The following is an 18,428-nucleotide window of genomic DNA, read 5'->3' as shown; positions in this document are numbered from 1 at the left end:
GCTCCCTATCGCTGAATTCAAGATCCTCATCCTCACTTACAAGGCCATTCACGGCCTCGCTCCCTCCTACCTCTCCGACCTACTTACCTGCCCGTACCCTCCATTCCTCTGGCTCCGGTCTGTTCCACATCCCCCGCCCCAACCGCCCTACCATCGGTGGTCGGGCCTTCAGCCTCTCAGCCCCGAGGCTCTGGAACTCCATCCCCCAGTGCCTTCGCTGTTTCCTCCCTTTCCTCCTTCAAGGCCGGTCTCAAGACCTTTCTCTTTGACCGTGCCTTCAGCTCCCCTCTCGAATCTCTACCCCCTCCTCGCTCCCTCCCCTCACACCCTGACCATTTCCCCCCAATGCTCGGGTCCTGATCCAACTGTCCAGCACCTTGGGACGTCCTCCCGACGTGAAAGGCGCTCTATAAATAAAATCTTGTTGTTTTTGAACGGATCGATTTTAAGATCCTCACACTTGTTTTCAAATCCTTTCATGCCCTGGCACCTCCCTACCTCTCCCACCCGCTTACCCCCAACCCACAAACTGCTGCCTCCGCTCGACTGGTTCCAGCCTCCTGCTTGTCCCTCGTACCAACATTAGTGTTCAACCACTACGCCCCGAAACTCTGGAGCACTCTTCCTCTATCCCTCTGCCTTTCCCTTTCCTTCCCCTTCTTCAGATCACACCTGAAGACTTTCCTCTTCGACTGTGCCTACGGTCACTTTCCCCTCCCCCCGGCTCGGCATCGTGCACTGTCACTGTCAAGTGCTCCGGGACACTGCCCTGCATGAAAGGCATTATATAAACGCAAGTTGTTATTGAGAAATGTTAATTAGACAAAATGTACTGACCCAGTGCCCCAGATTACTTTTACACTGGTGTAAATTCTATGGACTTTTCTTCAACAACTTAACAGAAGTTTTCAGAATTATGAGGGGATTCGATAGAGTGAACAAGGAGAAACTATTCTCACTGGCGGGTGGGTCGGTAACCCGAGGACACCCATTTACAATAGTTGTTAAAAGAAACAGAGGGTTGGTGAGGAGAAATGTTTTCACACAGCGAGTTGTTGGGATCTGGAATGCATTGCCTGAAAGGCCGGTGGGAACCGATTTGATAACTTTTAAGAGAGAAGTATATAATTATTTGAAGAGGACAAGTTTGCAGGGCTATGGGGAAAGGGGGAGAGTGGGATTGATCAGGGCTATGGGGAGAGAGTGGGGAGAGTGGGGTTGATCAGGGCTATGGGGAGAGAGCGGGGGGAGTGGGGTTGATCAGGGCTATGGGGAGAGAGTGGGGTTGATCAGGGCTATGGGGAGAGAGCGGGGTTGATCAGGGCTATGGGAGAGAGTAGGGAGTGGAGTTGATTTGGAAGCTCTTTTCAAAGAGCGGCAGAGTCACGATGGGCCGAATGGCTCCTTATGTGCTGTATAGTTCTATGATTCCATGAAAGTTACCCTTTCCAAGCACCTCTGGACAAAGACATTTTTGCTCACACGCCCTTTAATTGTTTTTGTGCTCATCTTAAATCTGTGCCCTCCCATTACTAACTCACTGACCAGTGGAAACAATATTTTACTATTACCGTATCACAACCCTTCGTAATCTTGAATCTGCCAGGATTCATCTCAACTCCAGTTAATAAAATTCCTAACTTCTCACGGCTCTTGATAATACAATAGAAATTTATACAGCACTCTTTACGTTGGGACAACCGCCCAAGGTGCCGATAAGCTCCTCATTTCTGGTATTATTCTGGTGAATCTGCACTGTTTCTCTATCCTTTCTGTATCAGGATACTCAAAACTGTACACAACACAAATTGTGGCCTGAATTCAGCATTATCCTCTTTGTTTGCTATTCTATGCTTAAGCAATACCAAGAATTCAGTTTGCATTATCATGGCTTTATCAATCGAGAGTTTGCACCCAAGGTGGAAGTTGGATTCGGGAAGGGTGGAAGCCAAGGGAACGGAATAAAAGATGACCAAAGGCCATCAACAGGAAGATCTTGAGACGGACCTTGAAGGAGGCAAGGGGCGAGGTGAAGGGCTCCAGGGATGGAATGCCAGAGAGTGGGGGCAGCTGGATTGAAAGCTCAACTGCCGATGGTGTGGCGGGCAAGGCGGGGGACGCAAAGCAAACCAATACCCGCCCAGTGGATGGAATGGCCTGACTGGTAGGGTTTAAGAAGGTCGCAAAAATAGGATGAGGAAGACCATGGAGGGACTTAAGTGAGGATGAGAATCTTCAACTCAATCCTCTGGGGCATGGGGAGCCAGTGGAGCCGGGCAAGAATGGCTCACAAAGCTTAGTGTGGATGAGGACATGAGCTGCAGAGTTCTGGATAGTCTGCAGCTTGTGGAGGAAATAGTTAAGAGTTCTAGTGAGCTGAAAGTTGGCTGAAAGTCTTGCCAGATGTCCAACAGTCAGGACAGCAGTGATCCTGGAATTGAGGGTTGAGGTGGAGAGATCATAGAATCATAGAATTATACAGCACTGAAGGAGGCCATTAGGCCCATCGTGTCTGTATCGGCTCTTTGAAAGGAGCTTCCAAATCAACTCCCCTGCTCTCTCCGCATAGCCCTGCAAACTTGTCCTCCCCAAATATCTACCTACTACTCTCTTGAAAGTTGTTGTCAAATCGCCTTCCACCATGCTTTCAGGCAATGCATTCCAGATCCGAACAACTCGCTGTGTGAAAACATTTCTCCTCACCCCCCTCGGTTTCTTTTAATAATTATTTTACATCGGTGGTTACCGACCCAACAGTGGAAATAGTTTATCCTTGTTCACCCTATCGAATCCACTCATCATTTTGAAAACTTCCATTAAGTCTCCTCTGCTCCAAGGAGAATAACCCTCGCTTCTCTCGCCTCTCCTGATAACTGAAGTCCCTCATTCCTGGTACTATCCTGGTAAATCTCCTATTGGCAGACATGACATGGAGATGCTGAGATACAGTAAGAATTAAACCAGGAAAGGACAGAACAGTGAAGGTGGAGTTGAGACAAAAGTTGGTGGAGAAGGATAGAAAGGTCAACAGACACATTGAATTTGAGTAAACTTACTTCTGGGAAGAGCTGTCCATTGTGTATTCCTTACTGAGCCTCGTATTGGTGATGGGTTTAAGGTACACCGGGTACCAGCATCCCGATTGTTTGACACATCTGAGGATCACCCTCCAACACACAGCAGTGCAGCACATTAGGCTCACAGTCAAGCCCACTTCAAGTGAAGAGAAGAAACAAATGCGTAGAGAAGTGGATCTGTGAGGTATTTCTGTGTTTACAGTAAACTTTAAGAAAAGGAACCAGTGCCAAGATGGGCACAGCCCACACTGAGGTTCTAATTCTCTCCTATAGAAAGTGCAACTAGAGAACTTACCCACGAGAAGGAGAAGCCAGAGTGAAGTTTCCTCCAGAGCGTTCTGACCCGTATCCTGTCCTGGCCAGCCACTGGAATTTGTGCCTGGAAAGTTACACATGCTCCAGTTTATTCCAATTTGATAATTTAACCTTCAGTTTTGACATGTGATAACCAACCCTTTTACTAGGGATTTTATAACTTTGGAAAACGTGGTTGATTTAAAGTGACCTTCTCTACGATGCAGAATTATCATGGTCAGATAGATATCAACCTCACTTACCACTGCACTGAACAATCAGAATATTGAACAGGGGAAAGACTGGAAAGGCTGTGCGGTGAGAAAATAATATCTGGGGAAACAGTATATAGTTTGGGGCATGATATGTCAAACGATGCCAGGATGGTGGAAGGCGAACCAGATGGACATTGGTCTTCTTTCGCTAGCAAATTCTTATGTTTTTCCGTGAAATGCTCTGCTTGTCGGCCTTCCCAACTCCTCCCTCCACAGGCTGCAGATAATCCAGAACTAACTCTGCAGCCCGTGTCCTCTCCAGCACCAAACTTTGTGACCCCATCTCCCCCACTCCCGCCCGACTCCATTTGCTCCCTATCCTTCAGAGGATCCAGTTCAAGATCCTGGTCCTCATTACAAAGCCCTCCATGGCCTCACCCCACCCTACCTCTGCGACCTCCTAACCTCCTACCAACCTGCCCGCTCCCTCCGCTCAGCCGGCTCTGGCTGCTCCACGTCCCCCGACCCACCCGCCCCACCATTGGCGGGAGAGTCTTCAGCCACTCTGCCCCAACCACTGGAATTCCAATCACTCCCCAATCACTCCGCCTCGCCCCTTCCTTAGCCTCCTTCAAGTCCCGCTTCAAAACCCTCCTCTTTGACCATGCCATCGGCCACCCCCCCTCCCCTCCCTCCCTGACTCCAGCTCGGGTCTGAAATGCTGTACACTCCCAACGTGAAAGGCGCTATACAAATGTAATCTTGTTGTTGTGAGATGTGGCCTATTGGACTAAATAAATCTATATACAGCTCATCTTTGGCTATGAGACTAACTACAACATTATTAATTAATTACCACATCACTCACACAATATACAGTCAACTCACTTTGAGATGTTTCAACGACGTGATAAGGCGCTATATCAAATGCAAGGATTATTATTATCTTGCATTTATGTAGCACCCTTCACATTGGATTATGTCTCTGAATGCTTCAAAGACAGTGTCAGCTGGCAAGCAAAACAGGAGAGGGAAGTGACATTAGGTGCAGTCGAAAAGCTAGGTTTTCAGGTGGAATTTGAAGAAAGATAGCGACAGGGTAAGATGGAGGGATGGCGGGATGGAGGGAGGAGGAGGAATTGAAGGTTCGGTTATCGATGGTGGGGCGGAGGCCTGAAATTGCTGGGTGGGTGGTGGGGGTGGATGAGCAGAAGAACACTGATAGAAAGGTTCAGGTTGCAAAGGGATTTATAGGCAAGGGTAAGGACCTTGAAATCAATTCATCAGGAGACAGTGGAGCGTGGTGAGGACTGGCATGATGGGCGTGCAGTCTGATGAGGGATGTGCAGCAGGAGCTTGTGGAGAGCAACAAGGAGTGATGAGAAACTGAGTTGGGAGAGAAAGAGAAGAATTTGTGCAGAGCTGTATGTGAGATGGGGAAGCAAGCACTGTGGCAAAGATTAAGTGAAGCGATGTTGATCGCAGACTGAATGTGAGGAAGTAGAGCTGAGGAATAAACTGGGTCTCTGACGAAGGGTCGTGGACCTGAAACATTGACTCACTTTCCTTTCTCCATAGATGATGTCTGACCTGCTGAGTGTTCCCAGCGACCACTGTTTTTGTTTAGAGAGAGGCCAGTGAGGCTGAAGCAGTCAGAGCTGGGTGTGAGCAGACAATTAGGGAGCAGGATTGTGCAGTGCCACAGAGAGGTGGATGAGAGGGGAGATGTGATTGAAGACTGGTTGAAAATATAAAAAGCAGCAGAGATGTTGAGGAGGGCAAGAAGGCAGAGGGAGCCCTGTTTGCAGGTAGTGACTGTATTTTGTTGGCAAATATTACAATAGCAGAGTATTTATGAGACACACTTCAATGGATCTTTCTTCCTCTAAACATGGTTGTAATGGTATATCATAAAATATACTTACTACTTCCACATTTGTAGCCAGTGGCATCAAGCTTCATCCCATCTGGACACAGGCACGTGTACTTAGAGCCAACGTCAGTGTGAGGTGCAGGTACACACAGGTATTCACAGCTCGGGGATGCTGACACACACCAGTTCTTCCCTGTTACAAACAACGAGTACCTGAATACCGGCATCAAACATACTTTGCTGTCAAGGTAGGGACGTCCTCCTGACGTGAAAAGCGCTATATCAAATGCAAGGATTATTATTATTATTATTATTATTAGAAATTGTAGAAGAATTTCCACACCACGTTACAGCTTACAGTTCTCCTCTCTTTCAGCCAGCAAACTTCACCTTACTGATCCAGTAAATCTAGTTTTGTTGCAAGTTTTGTAGCGGTTTACCTCAATTCTTCCAGTATAAACCAACTCGTATATCACACTCCAATGACACTCACAGAGTTGAATATAAAAAGGCTCCTCTTACCATCTGGTTGCATGAACTTGTGAAAAACAGCTATGCCTCGTGGTTCGGTCAGGTTCCAAGCCAGGGCAGTCAGACCAGCTCCTGTGAACTTGTTTGCGCTATACACAGCTTTGTTGGTCTGTTCAGTCCAATACACACGGTCCTGTGGCATATGCACATGTTTAGCATTCTCATTTAACAGGGCAATTTTGTTATCTATCAACCCAAAAACATTTATACACATTTATATGAGGCTTAAGTTTGCAGGGCTGTGGGGAGAGTGCGGGGGAGTGGGATTGATTTGGAAGCTCTTTTCAAAGAGCCAGCACAGACACAATGGGCCGAATGGCCTCCTTCTGTGCTGTATATTTCTATGATAAAGTGTCTTTCACATTGGGAGGACATCTCAAAGTGCTCAATAATGCTGGATGGGCAACTGAGCTGGGGGTAGTTCAGTCAACACTGTGGCTGTTCTGGAGTTGGCAAAGTCTATCAATAATGGCAAATAACTGCAATCTATCATCATAGACTAGAACCATAGAATATTCCAGCACAGAAGGAGGCCATTTGGCCCATTGTGCCAGCTCTTTGGAAGAGCTACCCAATCAGTCCCACTCACCCGCTCTTTCCCCAGACAACACTGTGTAAAAAAATTCTCATCTCCCCTCTGGTTCTTTTGCCAATTATTTTAAATCTATGTGCCCTGGTTAACCGACCCACCCGCCAGTGGAAACAGTTTCTCCCTCTCTACTCTAACAAAATCCCTCATCATTTTGAACACCTCTTTTAAATCTCTTAACATTCTCTGCTCTAAGGAGAACAATCTTTATCAGGAGCAGAATATCTGGGAGGGCGTAACATTTATATGGATTTTCAGAAATAATTTAATGAAGTGCTACATAAATAATTAATAGCTAAGATTAGGGCACATGGAGCTGACACAGTGTGTCATCAACAACAACAACAACAAAATTACATTTATAGAGCGCCTTTCACTTCGGGAGGACGTTCCAAAGCGTCATGGGACCTTTTCTGATTGTTGGGCAGGGTTTGGTATTGAGGTCCAGCTCTATACATCAACTTCTGGATACAGGAATTGAGGGGATTATTTCTCAGTTTTATGGATGACACTAAGATTTTTTTTGTACTCTGTGAAGAGGAATAAGTTATTAATAAATTACATTTGATAGAACGCTCTCACGTCGGGAAGACTTATCAAACGCGATTCACAAGATAAAGCAGCAGCAAGTTGTACTGATGTACTGAATGAGTACTTTGCATCTGTCTTCATGCTTTAATCTTTCAGAGTTTTTTGAAAATGTATCTAGCAGGTTAGATAGGGGGGAACCAGTAGATGTAGTGTATTTAGATTTTAAAAAGGTATTTGACAAAGTGCCACACAAAAGGCTATTGCACAAGGTTAAGGCCCACGGGATTAATGGGAACATATTAGCACGGATTGAAGAGTGGCTAACGGGTAGAAAACAGAGAGTAGGGATAAACGGGTCATTCTCGAATTGGCAGGAGGTGACTAGTGGAGTGCCACAAGGATCAGTGTTTGGGCCTCAGCTATTTACAATTTACATCAATGATCTCGACGAGGACATTGAATGTAACTTATCTAAATTCGTGAATGACACTAAACTCGGTGGGAGAGTAAGCTCTGAGGATGATGCAAAAAGATTGCACCGGGATATAGATAGGCTCGGGGAGTGGGCGAGTAGGTGGCAGATGGAATTTAATGTGAGGAAGTGTGAAGTTATTCACCGAGGTAGAAAAAATAGAAAAACAGATTAGTTTCTAGAGGGGGAGAGATTAGATAGTGTTAGTTTCAGAGGGATTTGGGTGTCCTTGTACACCAGTCTCAAAAAGTTAGTTTGCAGGTGCAGTAGCAACTGAGAAGGCGAACGGCAGTTAGTGTTCATTGCAAAAGGCTTAGAGTACAAGAGTAGGGAAGTCTCGCTGCAACTGTATAGGGCTTTGGTGAGACCGCACCGAGAGTATTGTGTGCAGTTTTGGTCCTTATTTAAAAAAGGACATACTTGCCCTCGAGGGGTGCAGCGTAGATTCACTCGGTTAGTTCCTGGGATGAGGGGACTGACCTATGAGGAGAGGCTGAATAAACTGGGGCTGTATTCTCGAGAGTATAGAAGAATTAGGGGGGATCTTATTGAAACCTATAAGATTCTATGAATTTATGGAATTCACTCCCCCAGAAGGATGTAGATGTCAGTCCTTGAACATCTTCAAGGCTGAGACTGATAGATTTTTTAAAAATAGAGGGATTAGGGGATATGGGGATAGGGCAGGTAATTAGAAATTAGGTCTGAAGATCAGCCATGATCTTATCGAATGGCGGGGCAGGGCTCGAGGGGCCGAATGGCCTACTCCTGCTCCTAATTCTTATGTTCTTAAGAAGTAGATGCACCAAATGCCACAGTATCGGAGGAGAGGGCAGAGGAAATGGATAGGATAAGTGTAAACAGAGAGGAAGTACTGAAAAGGTTGACTGGGCTCAAGGTAGATAACTCGCCCGGTCCGGATGGGATGCAGCCAGGGGTAGTATGGGAGACACGGGTACAAATAGCGGAGGCTTTGGCTACAATTTTTCAATCTTCATTGGACACAGGAGTGGTGCCGGAGGACTGGAGAGTGGCCAATGTGACTCTCCTGTACAAAAGAGGACAGAAGGACAAACCTGGGAACTACAGACCAGTACAGCCTAACATCAGTAGTGGGGAAACTCCTGGAGACTATAAACCGGGACAGAATATATCTTCACTTAGAAGAATATGGGTTAATTAGGGACCGCCGTACGGATTTGTTAAAGTCAAATCTTGTCTAACAAATCTAATAGAATTTTTCGATGAGGTAAAGGAGAGGGTGGATACAGGGAGTGCAGTTGGTGTAGTTTATATAGACTTTCAAAAGGCATTTGACAAAATGCCACATGAAAGACTTGTAAGAAAGATAGAAGCCCGTGGTATAAAAGGGACAGTGGCAGCGGATCCAGAACTGGCCGGGAGACAGAAAGCAGAGAGTTGTGGTGAACGGCTGCTTTTCTGACTGGAGGGAAGTGTACAGTGGCGTTCCCCAGGGATCGGTATTAGGACCACTGCTCTTCTTAATATACCTAAATGATCTGGACTTGGGTACAGCAAGTACCATTTCCAAGTTTGCAGACGACACAAAGTTGGGTAGGGGAGTAAACAGTGAGAAGGATAGGAGCCGACTGCAGGAAGACATAGACAGAATGGTAAAATGGGCGACACATGGCAGATGAGTGTCAATGTGGAGAAATGCGAAGTAATGCATTTTGGAAGAAAGAATGAGGGGAGCAATATAGGCTGATAATACAATCTTAAGGGGGGGGTAAAAGAACAGAGAGACCTGGGGGTGCAGGTAAATGAATCTTTGAAGGTGTCAGGACAGGTAGATAAAGCTGTAAAAAGGGCATATGGGATACTGGGCTTTACAAATAGGGGCATAGAGTACAAGAGTCAGGAGGTTATGATTAACCCATATAAACACTGGTTAGGCCTCAGTTAGAATACTGTGCCCAGTTCTGGGCACCACACTATAGGAAGGATGTTAAGGCATTGGAAAGGGCGCAGAGGAGATTCACGAGGATGGTACCAGCAATGAGGGACCGTGATTATGAGGAAAGGCTGGAGAGGTGAGGATTATTCTCATTGGAGCAGAGAAGGTTACGGAGGAGACCTAATAGAGGTCTTCAAAATCGTGAGGGGATTTGATAGGTTAGAGAGGGAGAAACTGTGTCCACTGGTGGGTGTGTCGGTGACTCGAGGTCACAGATTTAAAATAGTCTCTAAAAGAAACCGAGAGGAGGCGAGAGGAAATTTTTTTACGCAGCGAGTTGTTCGAATCTGGAAACATTGCCTGAAAGGGCGGTCGACGCCGATTGGATAACTACTTTTAAAAACGCGGTGGACGGGTATTTGAGGAGGACGGGTTTGGAGGGTTATGGGGAAAGGGCCGGGGAGTGGGATTGACAATACATTGCTCTTTTCAAAGAGCCGCACAAACTCGATGGGCCGTATGGTCTCTTTTTGTGCTGTACAATTCTATGAAGTTACTGTACTGACTGTATTTTGGAGGCAAATATGGCTGCCAATATGCACACAGCCATGTCCTAGAAATAGCGATGTAATGAATGACTAATTTTATTTGAGGGATCGTTGGCTAGGACACCAGGAGAAATTCCCTTCTCTTTTTGAATAGTGCAATGGGAACTTTTAATGCCCACCTGAACAGGCCTTGGTTTTATATCTCAACCAACAGAACAGGAGCATTTCTTCACACAGGTTTGTGAAAATGTTTTCTAGCACTAAAGGCAACTACTGTGGGCCTCAAACAATGCAACTTACCTCAAATACTGCCAGACCAAACGGGTTAGCCAGATGTTTCTCAGAATGAAAGACTCTCGTACTCTGACGTCCGTTTAAATCCGTGTATAACAATTCATTCAAGTCTGATTCCACCCAGTAAAGGCGTCTTTTAATAGTGTCTGAAAGTGAGATACAATCTCAGCATTACATAGCTGCCAACCTAGCAGAAAAAAGTAGATGTTCAGCAAAAAAAGCTGTAAATTTGTTTAAAAATAGCAGTAGATTGTTTAACGGGAGAAATTTGATCCTGGTTTAGTCTCCCTCTAAAAGCAAATCTCAGAGGCAAAGATCAGATTTCCTGTAAGCAAATAATTCAAACAATGTTTGTGACTAAAAACTTTACGATAATTAAAAAACAGATTATTCAATCCTTTACTGATTTGTACCCAAAACATATATGATTATAAACTACAGTATAACATTAAAAAAGTCAAACACATAATATGCTTTTAATGCACTCATTCTGGTTTCAGCTTGAAATTACAGCAAGTGCTCTCAGCATCCTTCAGACATTGCATGGTTGGTCTATAGCCAGTACAGCAGCCAGCTTTATTTATTTTCATACTCAAAAGAACACAAAGTACCGAAATAATAATCCTTGCATTTGATATAGCGCTTTTCATGTATTCTAGACGTCTCAAAGCGCTTCATACTGTGAAGTGAATTGACTGTATATTTGTGAGCGAAACGTGGCAGCCAATTGTGCACAGCACCGTCCCACAAACAATCATGGATTGAAGTGACCAATTTTTTTTTATTCTTGAGAGATTATCAGGCCTGTGGTGTAAGGAAACTTGTCCAAGGTTTTGCCCTGCCGGGACCTAGGTCTCTTACTTGCGAGGCGAGTGCTCTAACCACTGAGCTACAGGACTCTCCTACAATAATTTCACAACGACAACTACTACAACAATATCACCTCTGATGATAAGACAATTCACTCAGCTGTTAACTGAAATATTGCAGTCCTTTATTTTTCCAAGGGAAGAAAGCCTTCATGTTGTCTACCTCAGTTGGACAGAAAAATTTGTATGTGTCTCAGAAATTGTCTGGAATCGAAATCACCCCTTAGTTGTGCGAGCAGAATCCTGGGTATATCAAAGGGCAAATGTTGCTTGACAATATTGACAGGAACAAAGAATGCCAGTATTTTACACAAGATTTAATGTATCTGGATACAACTGATGAATCATCCTTGGACTGGAAACAATACTGAAGCCATTCAAAGGCTTCAACGAGAACCTTAGGAACAACAAGTATGATTTTGTTTCATCTGACTGCCTTGTTTCACTCTACCTCTGTCTTCTGCTTCCTTATCTGAGGCAGAATAAGACTTTAAAGCATCCCACTGTTCAAGAACTCAGACAACTACTCAACTCATAGACAGCCATTGTGTGGGCCAGCTCTTCAATACATTCTTGCTGTCTGTTTCAGTGAAAAGCTGAAATAATGTGAACATTTCCTTTCGCTTTGCACGCATAGAATAAAATCATAGAATTATACAGCACAGGAGGAGACCATTCGTGCCTGTGCCTGGTCTTTGAAAAAGCTGTACAAATTGATCCCGCTCCCCCGCGCTCTCCCCATAGCCTTGCAAATTTGTCCTCCCCAAATATCTATCCACTTGTCTCTTGAAAGTTATCATCGAATCAGCTTCCATCACCCTTTTATGCAATGTATTCCAGATCCGAATAACTCGCTGTTTGAAAAAAATTCTCCTCCCCTCCCCTCTGGTTCTTTGAACAACTATTTTAAATATGGAAATCCTCAGCCCCGCCCATTCAAATCGCAGTTGAGCCCCACCCTGTGCATGTACATTCACCTTGCAATGAAAAAAAATTAGCGAGATCTCGGTCCCCACAGACCAGTTGATGTGCCTAAAAATCTGTGTCTATGGGGAAAACCCACAGAGATGGCAGATACGTGTAGTCCTGTAGCTCAGTGGTTAGAGCACTCGCTTTGCAAGCGAGAGACCTGAGTTCAATTCCAGGCAGAGGGCGAAACCTTGGGCAAGTTTCCTTACTCCACACAGAGCCTAATAATAATCCCTCCAAAACCAAAAACAATAATAAATTGGTCATTTTCAACCCATGACTGTTTGTGGGACATTGCTGTGCGCAATTGGCTGCCGCGTTCGCCCACAAATATTCACTTTACAGTGTGTTCTGTGAAGCGCTTTGGGACGTCTAGAAGACGTGAAAAGCGCTATATCAAATGCAAGGATTATTATTATATCGCATTACTGCTCAAGATCTCCACATAATGGAGTCCTGTAGTGTAGTGGTTAGAGCAAGCGAGTGGACCTGGGTTTGGTTCCTGGGTGGGGCAAAAGGTTGGGCAGGTTTCCTTACTCCACACGCCTTTGTTTACCTAGCAGTAAGTAGGAACCCGGTTGTTAGTAGAATGGCAGATCGCTTTTCCAGGAATAATAATCCCCCCTCAAAATAATTTGGTCACTCAATCCACAACTGTTTGTGGGACGCTGCTGTGCACAATTGGCTGCCATGTTTTGCCCATAAAGTCAATTCACTTTATTGTATAACCTGTGAAGCGCTTTGAGATGTCTCGAAGGCGTGATAAGGCACAATATCATATGCAAGGATTATTATTATTATAATACTTTATAGTTTCAATGCTACAGTAGTGGATTCTTGTCCCACAGTGCTGTAGTATGATTCATGGTGTGCCCTCGCCACAGGTATTGAGTACTTCATAATCATCACTTATTGCTATCTCATACACCAGTGATATCAATGGCCTCCCATTGGAGACAATGGGAAAAGCAGCAAGTCAGTTGGTTACATTCCTAATAAAGGAACTTGCATTGTTGAGATCCTTCACACAAGTAAAATCAATCAAGAGCTCAGTGGCTATTGTGGTCATTAGTTATTAAAATGCTGTCCTGCCTGATCACCAACAAGGTCCACAATCACATTAGAAGCAAAATGACTTCTTGCCTCTCTGACATTGAAGCAGATATGCTTCCAGTATAATAAGGGGAAAACTACTGCAGGTGCTGGAAATCTGAAATAAAAACAGAAGTCTCTGGGAACACTCAGCAGGTCAGGCAGCATCTATGGAGAGAGGAAAATGAACCAATGACCTTTGGTCATCGACCTGAAACGTTAACTCACTTTCTCTCTCTCCACAGATGCTGCCTGACCTGCTGAGTGTTCCCAGCGACGTCTGTTTTTATTTGCTTGCAGTATTACTTGATCTTACCTAGTGCAATCCCAGCAGGTTTTTCCACACCAATATTAACCAGGATCCTCCTACCAACTCCATTCATTCCAGCCTTTTCAATTTTGGTTGGTTTTCCCACATCAGACCAGTATAGAAACCTATTAAAGGAAATGTCAATTTAGTGAAACTCAAACAGCTAAAAATACCCACATATGCAGTATATGAAGCCAGTTTTATACCAACATCTGGTGTTGAAGGGCTTAAGTAGTTCAACAAAATGCAAATATATGTCCCTAGCGTTAGACACCTGACAATACCCAAGAAATGTGGTTCTCTGTATTTCCAATCAGCAAGTCTGTAGTTTTCATAACAGATACAATATTAAATCCAGTTAAATGAATACATCACTGCAAAGTGTTACTTTTGTGTGTATTTTATGATTGCTAGGGTTTAAATTGGTTCTGAGGAAACAAGTCGAGAATATTCACCAAGTCTGGTCAGATTAATGTTCCCCAGCTCAGGCTTTCCATCTCTAGCTCCCAACAACAACAACATATTACATTTGTACAGCGCCTTTCACATCGGGAGGATGTCCCAATGTGTTGGAATGGCTTAAGATACATTTTGAGAGCAGGAACCAGTGTGGTTCAGAAGGTAATCCGAAAAGAGCTTTCAACATCCCTAAAGCCTATGTAGGCAGAAAAGAATACAAAACATTAAAAGTAGTTAAGCCCTCAATAATAATATAATAATCCTTGTATTTGATATAGCGCTTTTCACATCTTCTCAACGTCTCAAGGCGCTTCACAGAATATGCTGTAAAGTGAATTGACTGTATATTTGTGGGCGAACGCGTCAGCCAATTGCGCACAGCAATGTCCCACAAACAGTCGTGGATTGAAAATGACCAATTTATTATTGTTCTGTTTTGGAGGGATTATTATTAGACGGTGGAAGTAAGGAAACTTGCCTAAGGTTTCACCCTGCCTGGAATTGAACCCAGGTGTCTCACTTGCAAGGCGAGTGCTTGAACCACTGAGCTACAGGACTCCAATCTATGGTTTATATACAAAGTATTATTGTCATATGATCTGAATTCACAAATGAGTGGCCACTTAAACATAGTCTGCCGGCACGACCAGACGTGGAAACAGAGAATAAGGAATGTGAGAACCTGCCAGCTGGTGAGGGTGGCTGCTAGTGAGTTTTTTAAAAAAAAACTAAATGCGGGCGGAAAGGAGTTAATCCTACATAATCTCCAATTAGTCCAATCTTGTGAGCCTATGAATAACAGCAAATTCAGACTGGATTGTAAATCGTGGTAGGATTGGGCGTTAGTGACTTGGCAATGCTTACTGCGTCTTGTTCTACCTTGGGTTGGACATAAAACATGAAAATGTACAGGACCAGAAACAAACCATCATTTCCAAGGTAAAATAATGATGTTGTGGGTGAGTTTATGCCAGTGCAGCTACTGCTCATATTGACAAGTACAATAGGGTGGTATTCACTTAGACGAGTTTGAAACCAGGATATTATATGACCATCCCTGCAACATGTTAAACAGAACTTTTAAGGGTTTGATTTGAAACATTGGCTGCCCCAGTCCCCCACTGATCCACTCTAATGTTTTATTTCAACACAGACTTGCTTTGGGATTACTGACAACTGCAAATCCACAAAGTAGTAGAAAACACTATAATATTCTGATCACCACAAAACTAAAAAGAACAGTGGTGATGCCAAACACACAATCCTTGCTGATTGCATTCAGCAACGGCAAGGTTTGTGTGTGCGTGCTGGGCTGTGTTTGTCCAAACAAACAGCGATTACTGAGAGCTAAACCCAGGGCAAGTTCATGTCTCGCAAGGCATTACGATCCTGCCCAACAGGTGCAATGAGGTTTGTTCCCACTTGAAACCTGAGGAGCTGCATATGAGCTAAATAAAGCAGGTTGGTGTAAATTTGCTGAGTAGCAATCTGAAGATATGTTGTGATCGAATGCTGCTGAGTGATTTGACATCAGCTGGGACAGCAGTTAGAGCTACAATTGTCCCCATCATTCCTAAATTGGGCTGGTAGGGGGAGAAAAAGTTAGCCGGAGTTTCTGCTCCAGTGTTATCCAGAAACCCACTGCTGGAAGTGTTTGTTTGGGTATAGATTGAGGACAAGAACTGAAATGTTGCTGCAGTTGAACTGTCCATGAATAACAACCATTTAGGTGAGATACCACAGAGCATCTATCTGCCCGCATCATGGATACATTCCCCTCCCCCACCCAGTACAAGGATAAAACAACAACAGCAGCAACAAAATTACAGATGTATAGCGCTTTTCACATTCGGAGGACATCCCTAGATGTTTCGGACCCGAGTTGAGGGCAGGGGGGAAGCAGGGAGATCGAAAGCACGGTCGAAGAGGAGAGTCTTGTGGTAGGTCTTGAAGGTGGCGAGGGAGGGGCTGAGACAGAGGGACTGCGGGATGGAGTTCTAGAAGGTGGGGGCAGAGTGGCTGATGGCCCGCCCGCCAATAGTGGGGTGAGCGAGGCAGGGGGCATAAAGCAGGCCGGAGCCCGCTAAGTGGAGGGAGTGGGCAGGTTGGTAGGGGGTTAGGAGGTCGCAGAAGTAGAGTGGGGCGAGGCAATGGAGGGCTTTGAAGATGAGGACCAGGATCTTGAACTGTATCCTCTGTGTGATGGCGAGACAGTGGAGTCGGGCGAGGACGGGGGTGATAGGTCGCACAGCCTGGTGGGGGAGAGGAAACGGACTGCAGAATTCTGGATGATCTGCAGCTGTGGAGGGAGGAGTTGGGGAGGCCGACAAGCAAGGAGTTTGCATAGTCGAGCCTCGATGTAATGAAGGCATGTACGACGGTTTCGGTGGGCTGGGGTGTGAGGCAGTGGTGGAGCCTGGAGATGTTGCGGAGGTGGAGGAAGGCAGATCGGGTCATGGCGCAGATGTGAGGTAGAAAAGATAGTTGAGAGTCAAATAAGACCCCACGGTTCCACACTGGCTTAGCAAGGTGGAGTGTACAACCATTAATAATAATAATCCTTGCATTTGATATAGCGCTTTTCGCGTCTTCTCGATGTCCCAAAGCGCTTCACAGAATAGACTGTAAAGTGAATTGACTATATATTTGTGGGCGAAACGCAGCAGTCAATTGTGAACAGCAATGTCCCACAAACAGTCATGGATTGAAAATGACCAATTTATTATTGTTTTGTTTTTTGGAGGGAGTATTATTAGGCGTCATCAGTGCCTGAGGTGAGGAGGCGCTGACGGGAGCTAATCAGGAGAGCCTCAGTCTTCTTGATGTTGGTCAACTGAAGAAAATTAACTCTCATCCAGGACTTGATATCTGACAGACATTCTGTCAGCACAGCAGTGGCCCTGGAATCAAGGGTGGAGGCAGAGAGGTACAGTTGGATGTCATCTGCATATGGAAGTTGACCCCATATCTGCCGATGATATCACCAAGAGGGATGTTGGGATATAGAGGTCTCCCTATAAACTTTTTAGAGTAGAGTAAGATTTTATATGCATATATATATCCTCCATTTTGTAAGAAGGATTGTACTAACACAAGTTGAAATAGCCGCCAATTAACTTTCTTACAAAAAAGGAGTGTGGCACAGGCTTGAACCACGGTATCCCTTATCTCCCCACTCTCCAGATGCACATTCCTAAGTGTTATTGTGACCTTGGGTACCAGCTAGAACTGGAGTAAAAAGGGCCTGCAAAACATCATGTGCCAGGCCTAGAGAGATAAGGGTAAACCACTCAAAGAAGGTCTCAAGGCCGGTTCTGAAATAACATCTTTAATCCCAACTCTGACAGGACAATGGATATTCACCAAATCAATAGCGATCAGGCTGGCGCCAGGCCAATGATTGATTGGGATGAGTATGTGCAGAACGAGTTGTAAGAGGGGGGAAGTTATCTTACAAGGGTCCAAAAAAAAGTATAACTGGTCAGGGGGCGAGAGAGTTGGGTTAGTTCCAGCTGGCAAGAGAAAGAGAGAGAGAGCCGGGCAGCAAGACCAAGACAAGCACTTGATGGCATCCACGGACTCTCCCCTTCTGTTCTACGTTGATTAACTGGTAGTACGCTTTCTTTTATACATTTTTAAGCTCACTATCTTATAATAAAAGAATTATTGCACCACTTTGGATTGTCAGGTCATATTTCGGAATCCTCGGGATCGGTATATCCCAACAAATTGGTGACCACGAAGGGACCTGACAGGCAATAAGGCTTTTTTTATTTGAGTGATAGACAAACACACCCACACATAGTACACCTAGTAGATCACACCATTTTCTTTTGCCTGTACACCGGACGTCTGTGTATTGATATGGCAGAAGGAAAAGAGCGAAAAATTGAAAGATAGTTTTCGGCAATAAATAAATACGAGGAGAAAATATGTAAAAAAAACAGGCCTAAAGCTAGAGGATATACGTGAGGAAACAAACCAGAATAATGGTGTAGAATGGTTAGAAGAAGTATCAGCCGGCAACATCAAAGTTGGGGGAAAAAGATGTAAAAACTTTTTCAAATACTGGATTTTGAGGGAATACAAGTGTAAAGCCTTTGAGTTAAAACGATTACAAGACAGTAAGGATAAGGAGGTAGAGGATCTGAAAATTAAGGCAGAACAGCTCAGAGAGGTGATGACAGAAATACAAAAGGGTTTAAAGACCATTTTATTAGACAAAAAGGATATAGAAGAATTGTGGAGCGTAGAAGGAGCATGCAAGAACCAGGAAAGGAAGATAATAGAACTGACCTCCACCCTACACATGCTACAAGGTGAAATTAGCCGAGCTAAGCTGGAGAGGGAACAGCATGAGGAAAGAAGGATAGCATTGCAAGATTGT

General features: G+C 44.6%; 1 protein-coding gene across 5 annotated transcripts in view; it reads right to left on the bottom strand.

The window, feature by feature from the left end:
* LOC103190431 (very low-density lipoprotein receptor) overlaps positions 1 to 18,428 on the bottom strand; it is a 40,412-nt gene that overhangs the window by 3,117 nt on the left and 18,867 nt on the right. For all 5 annotated transcript variants that reach the window (XR_489160.2, XR_006085641.1, XM_007911210.2 and 2 more), the window contains 6 exons: positions 13,589 to 13,707; positions 10,349 to 10,488; positions 5,982 to 6,123; positions 5,512 to 5,652; positions 3,373 to 3,456; positions 3,057 to 3,213 (listed from right to left, as the gene is read on the bottom strand). Coding sequence is in view for 3 of the 5 variants with exons in the window: in XM_007911210.2 (XP_007909401.1) it covers positions 3,057 to 3,213; positions 3,373 to 3,456; positions 5,512 to 5,652; positions 5,982 to 6,123; positions 10,349 to 10,488; positions 13,589 to 13,707 (783 nt within the window). In the remaining 2 variants the exon portion in view is untranslated. The remainder of the gene's footprint in view (positions 1 to 3,056; positions 3,214 to 3,372; positions 3,457 to 5,511; positions 5,653 to 5,981; positions 6,124 to 10,348; positions 10,489 to 13,588; positions 13,708 to 18,428) is intronic.

This window comes from Callorhinchus milii, unplaced genomic scaffold (genome assembly GCF_018977255.1).
Source record: "Callorhinchus milii isolate IMCB2004 unplaced genomic scaffold, IMCB_Cmil_1.0 Scaffold21, whole genome shotgun sequence".
Taxonomy (NCBI): Eukaryota; Metazoa; Chordata; class Chondrichthyes; order Chimaeriformes; family Callorhinchidae; genus Callorhinchus; species Callorhinchus milii.
Note: the sequence above shows the minus strand (reverse complement) of the source record. Positions and strands in the feature narration are given on the sequence as shown.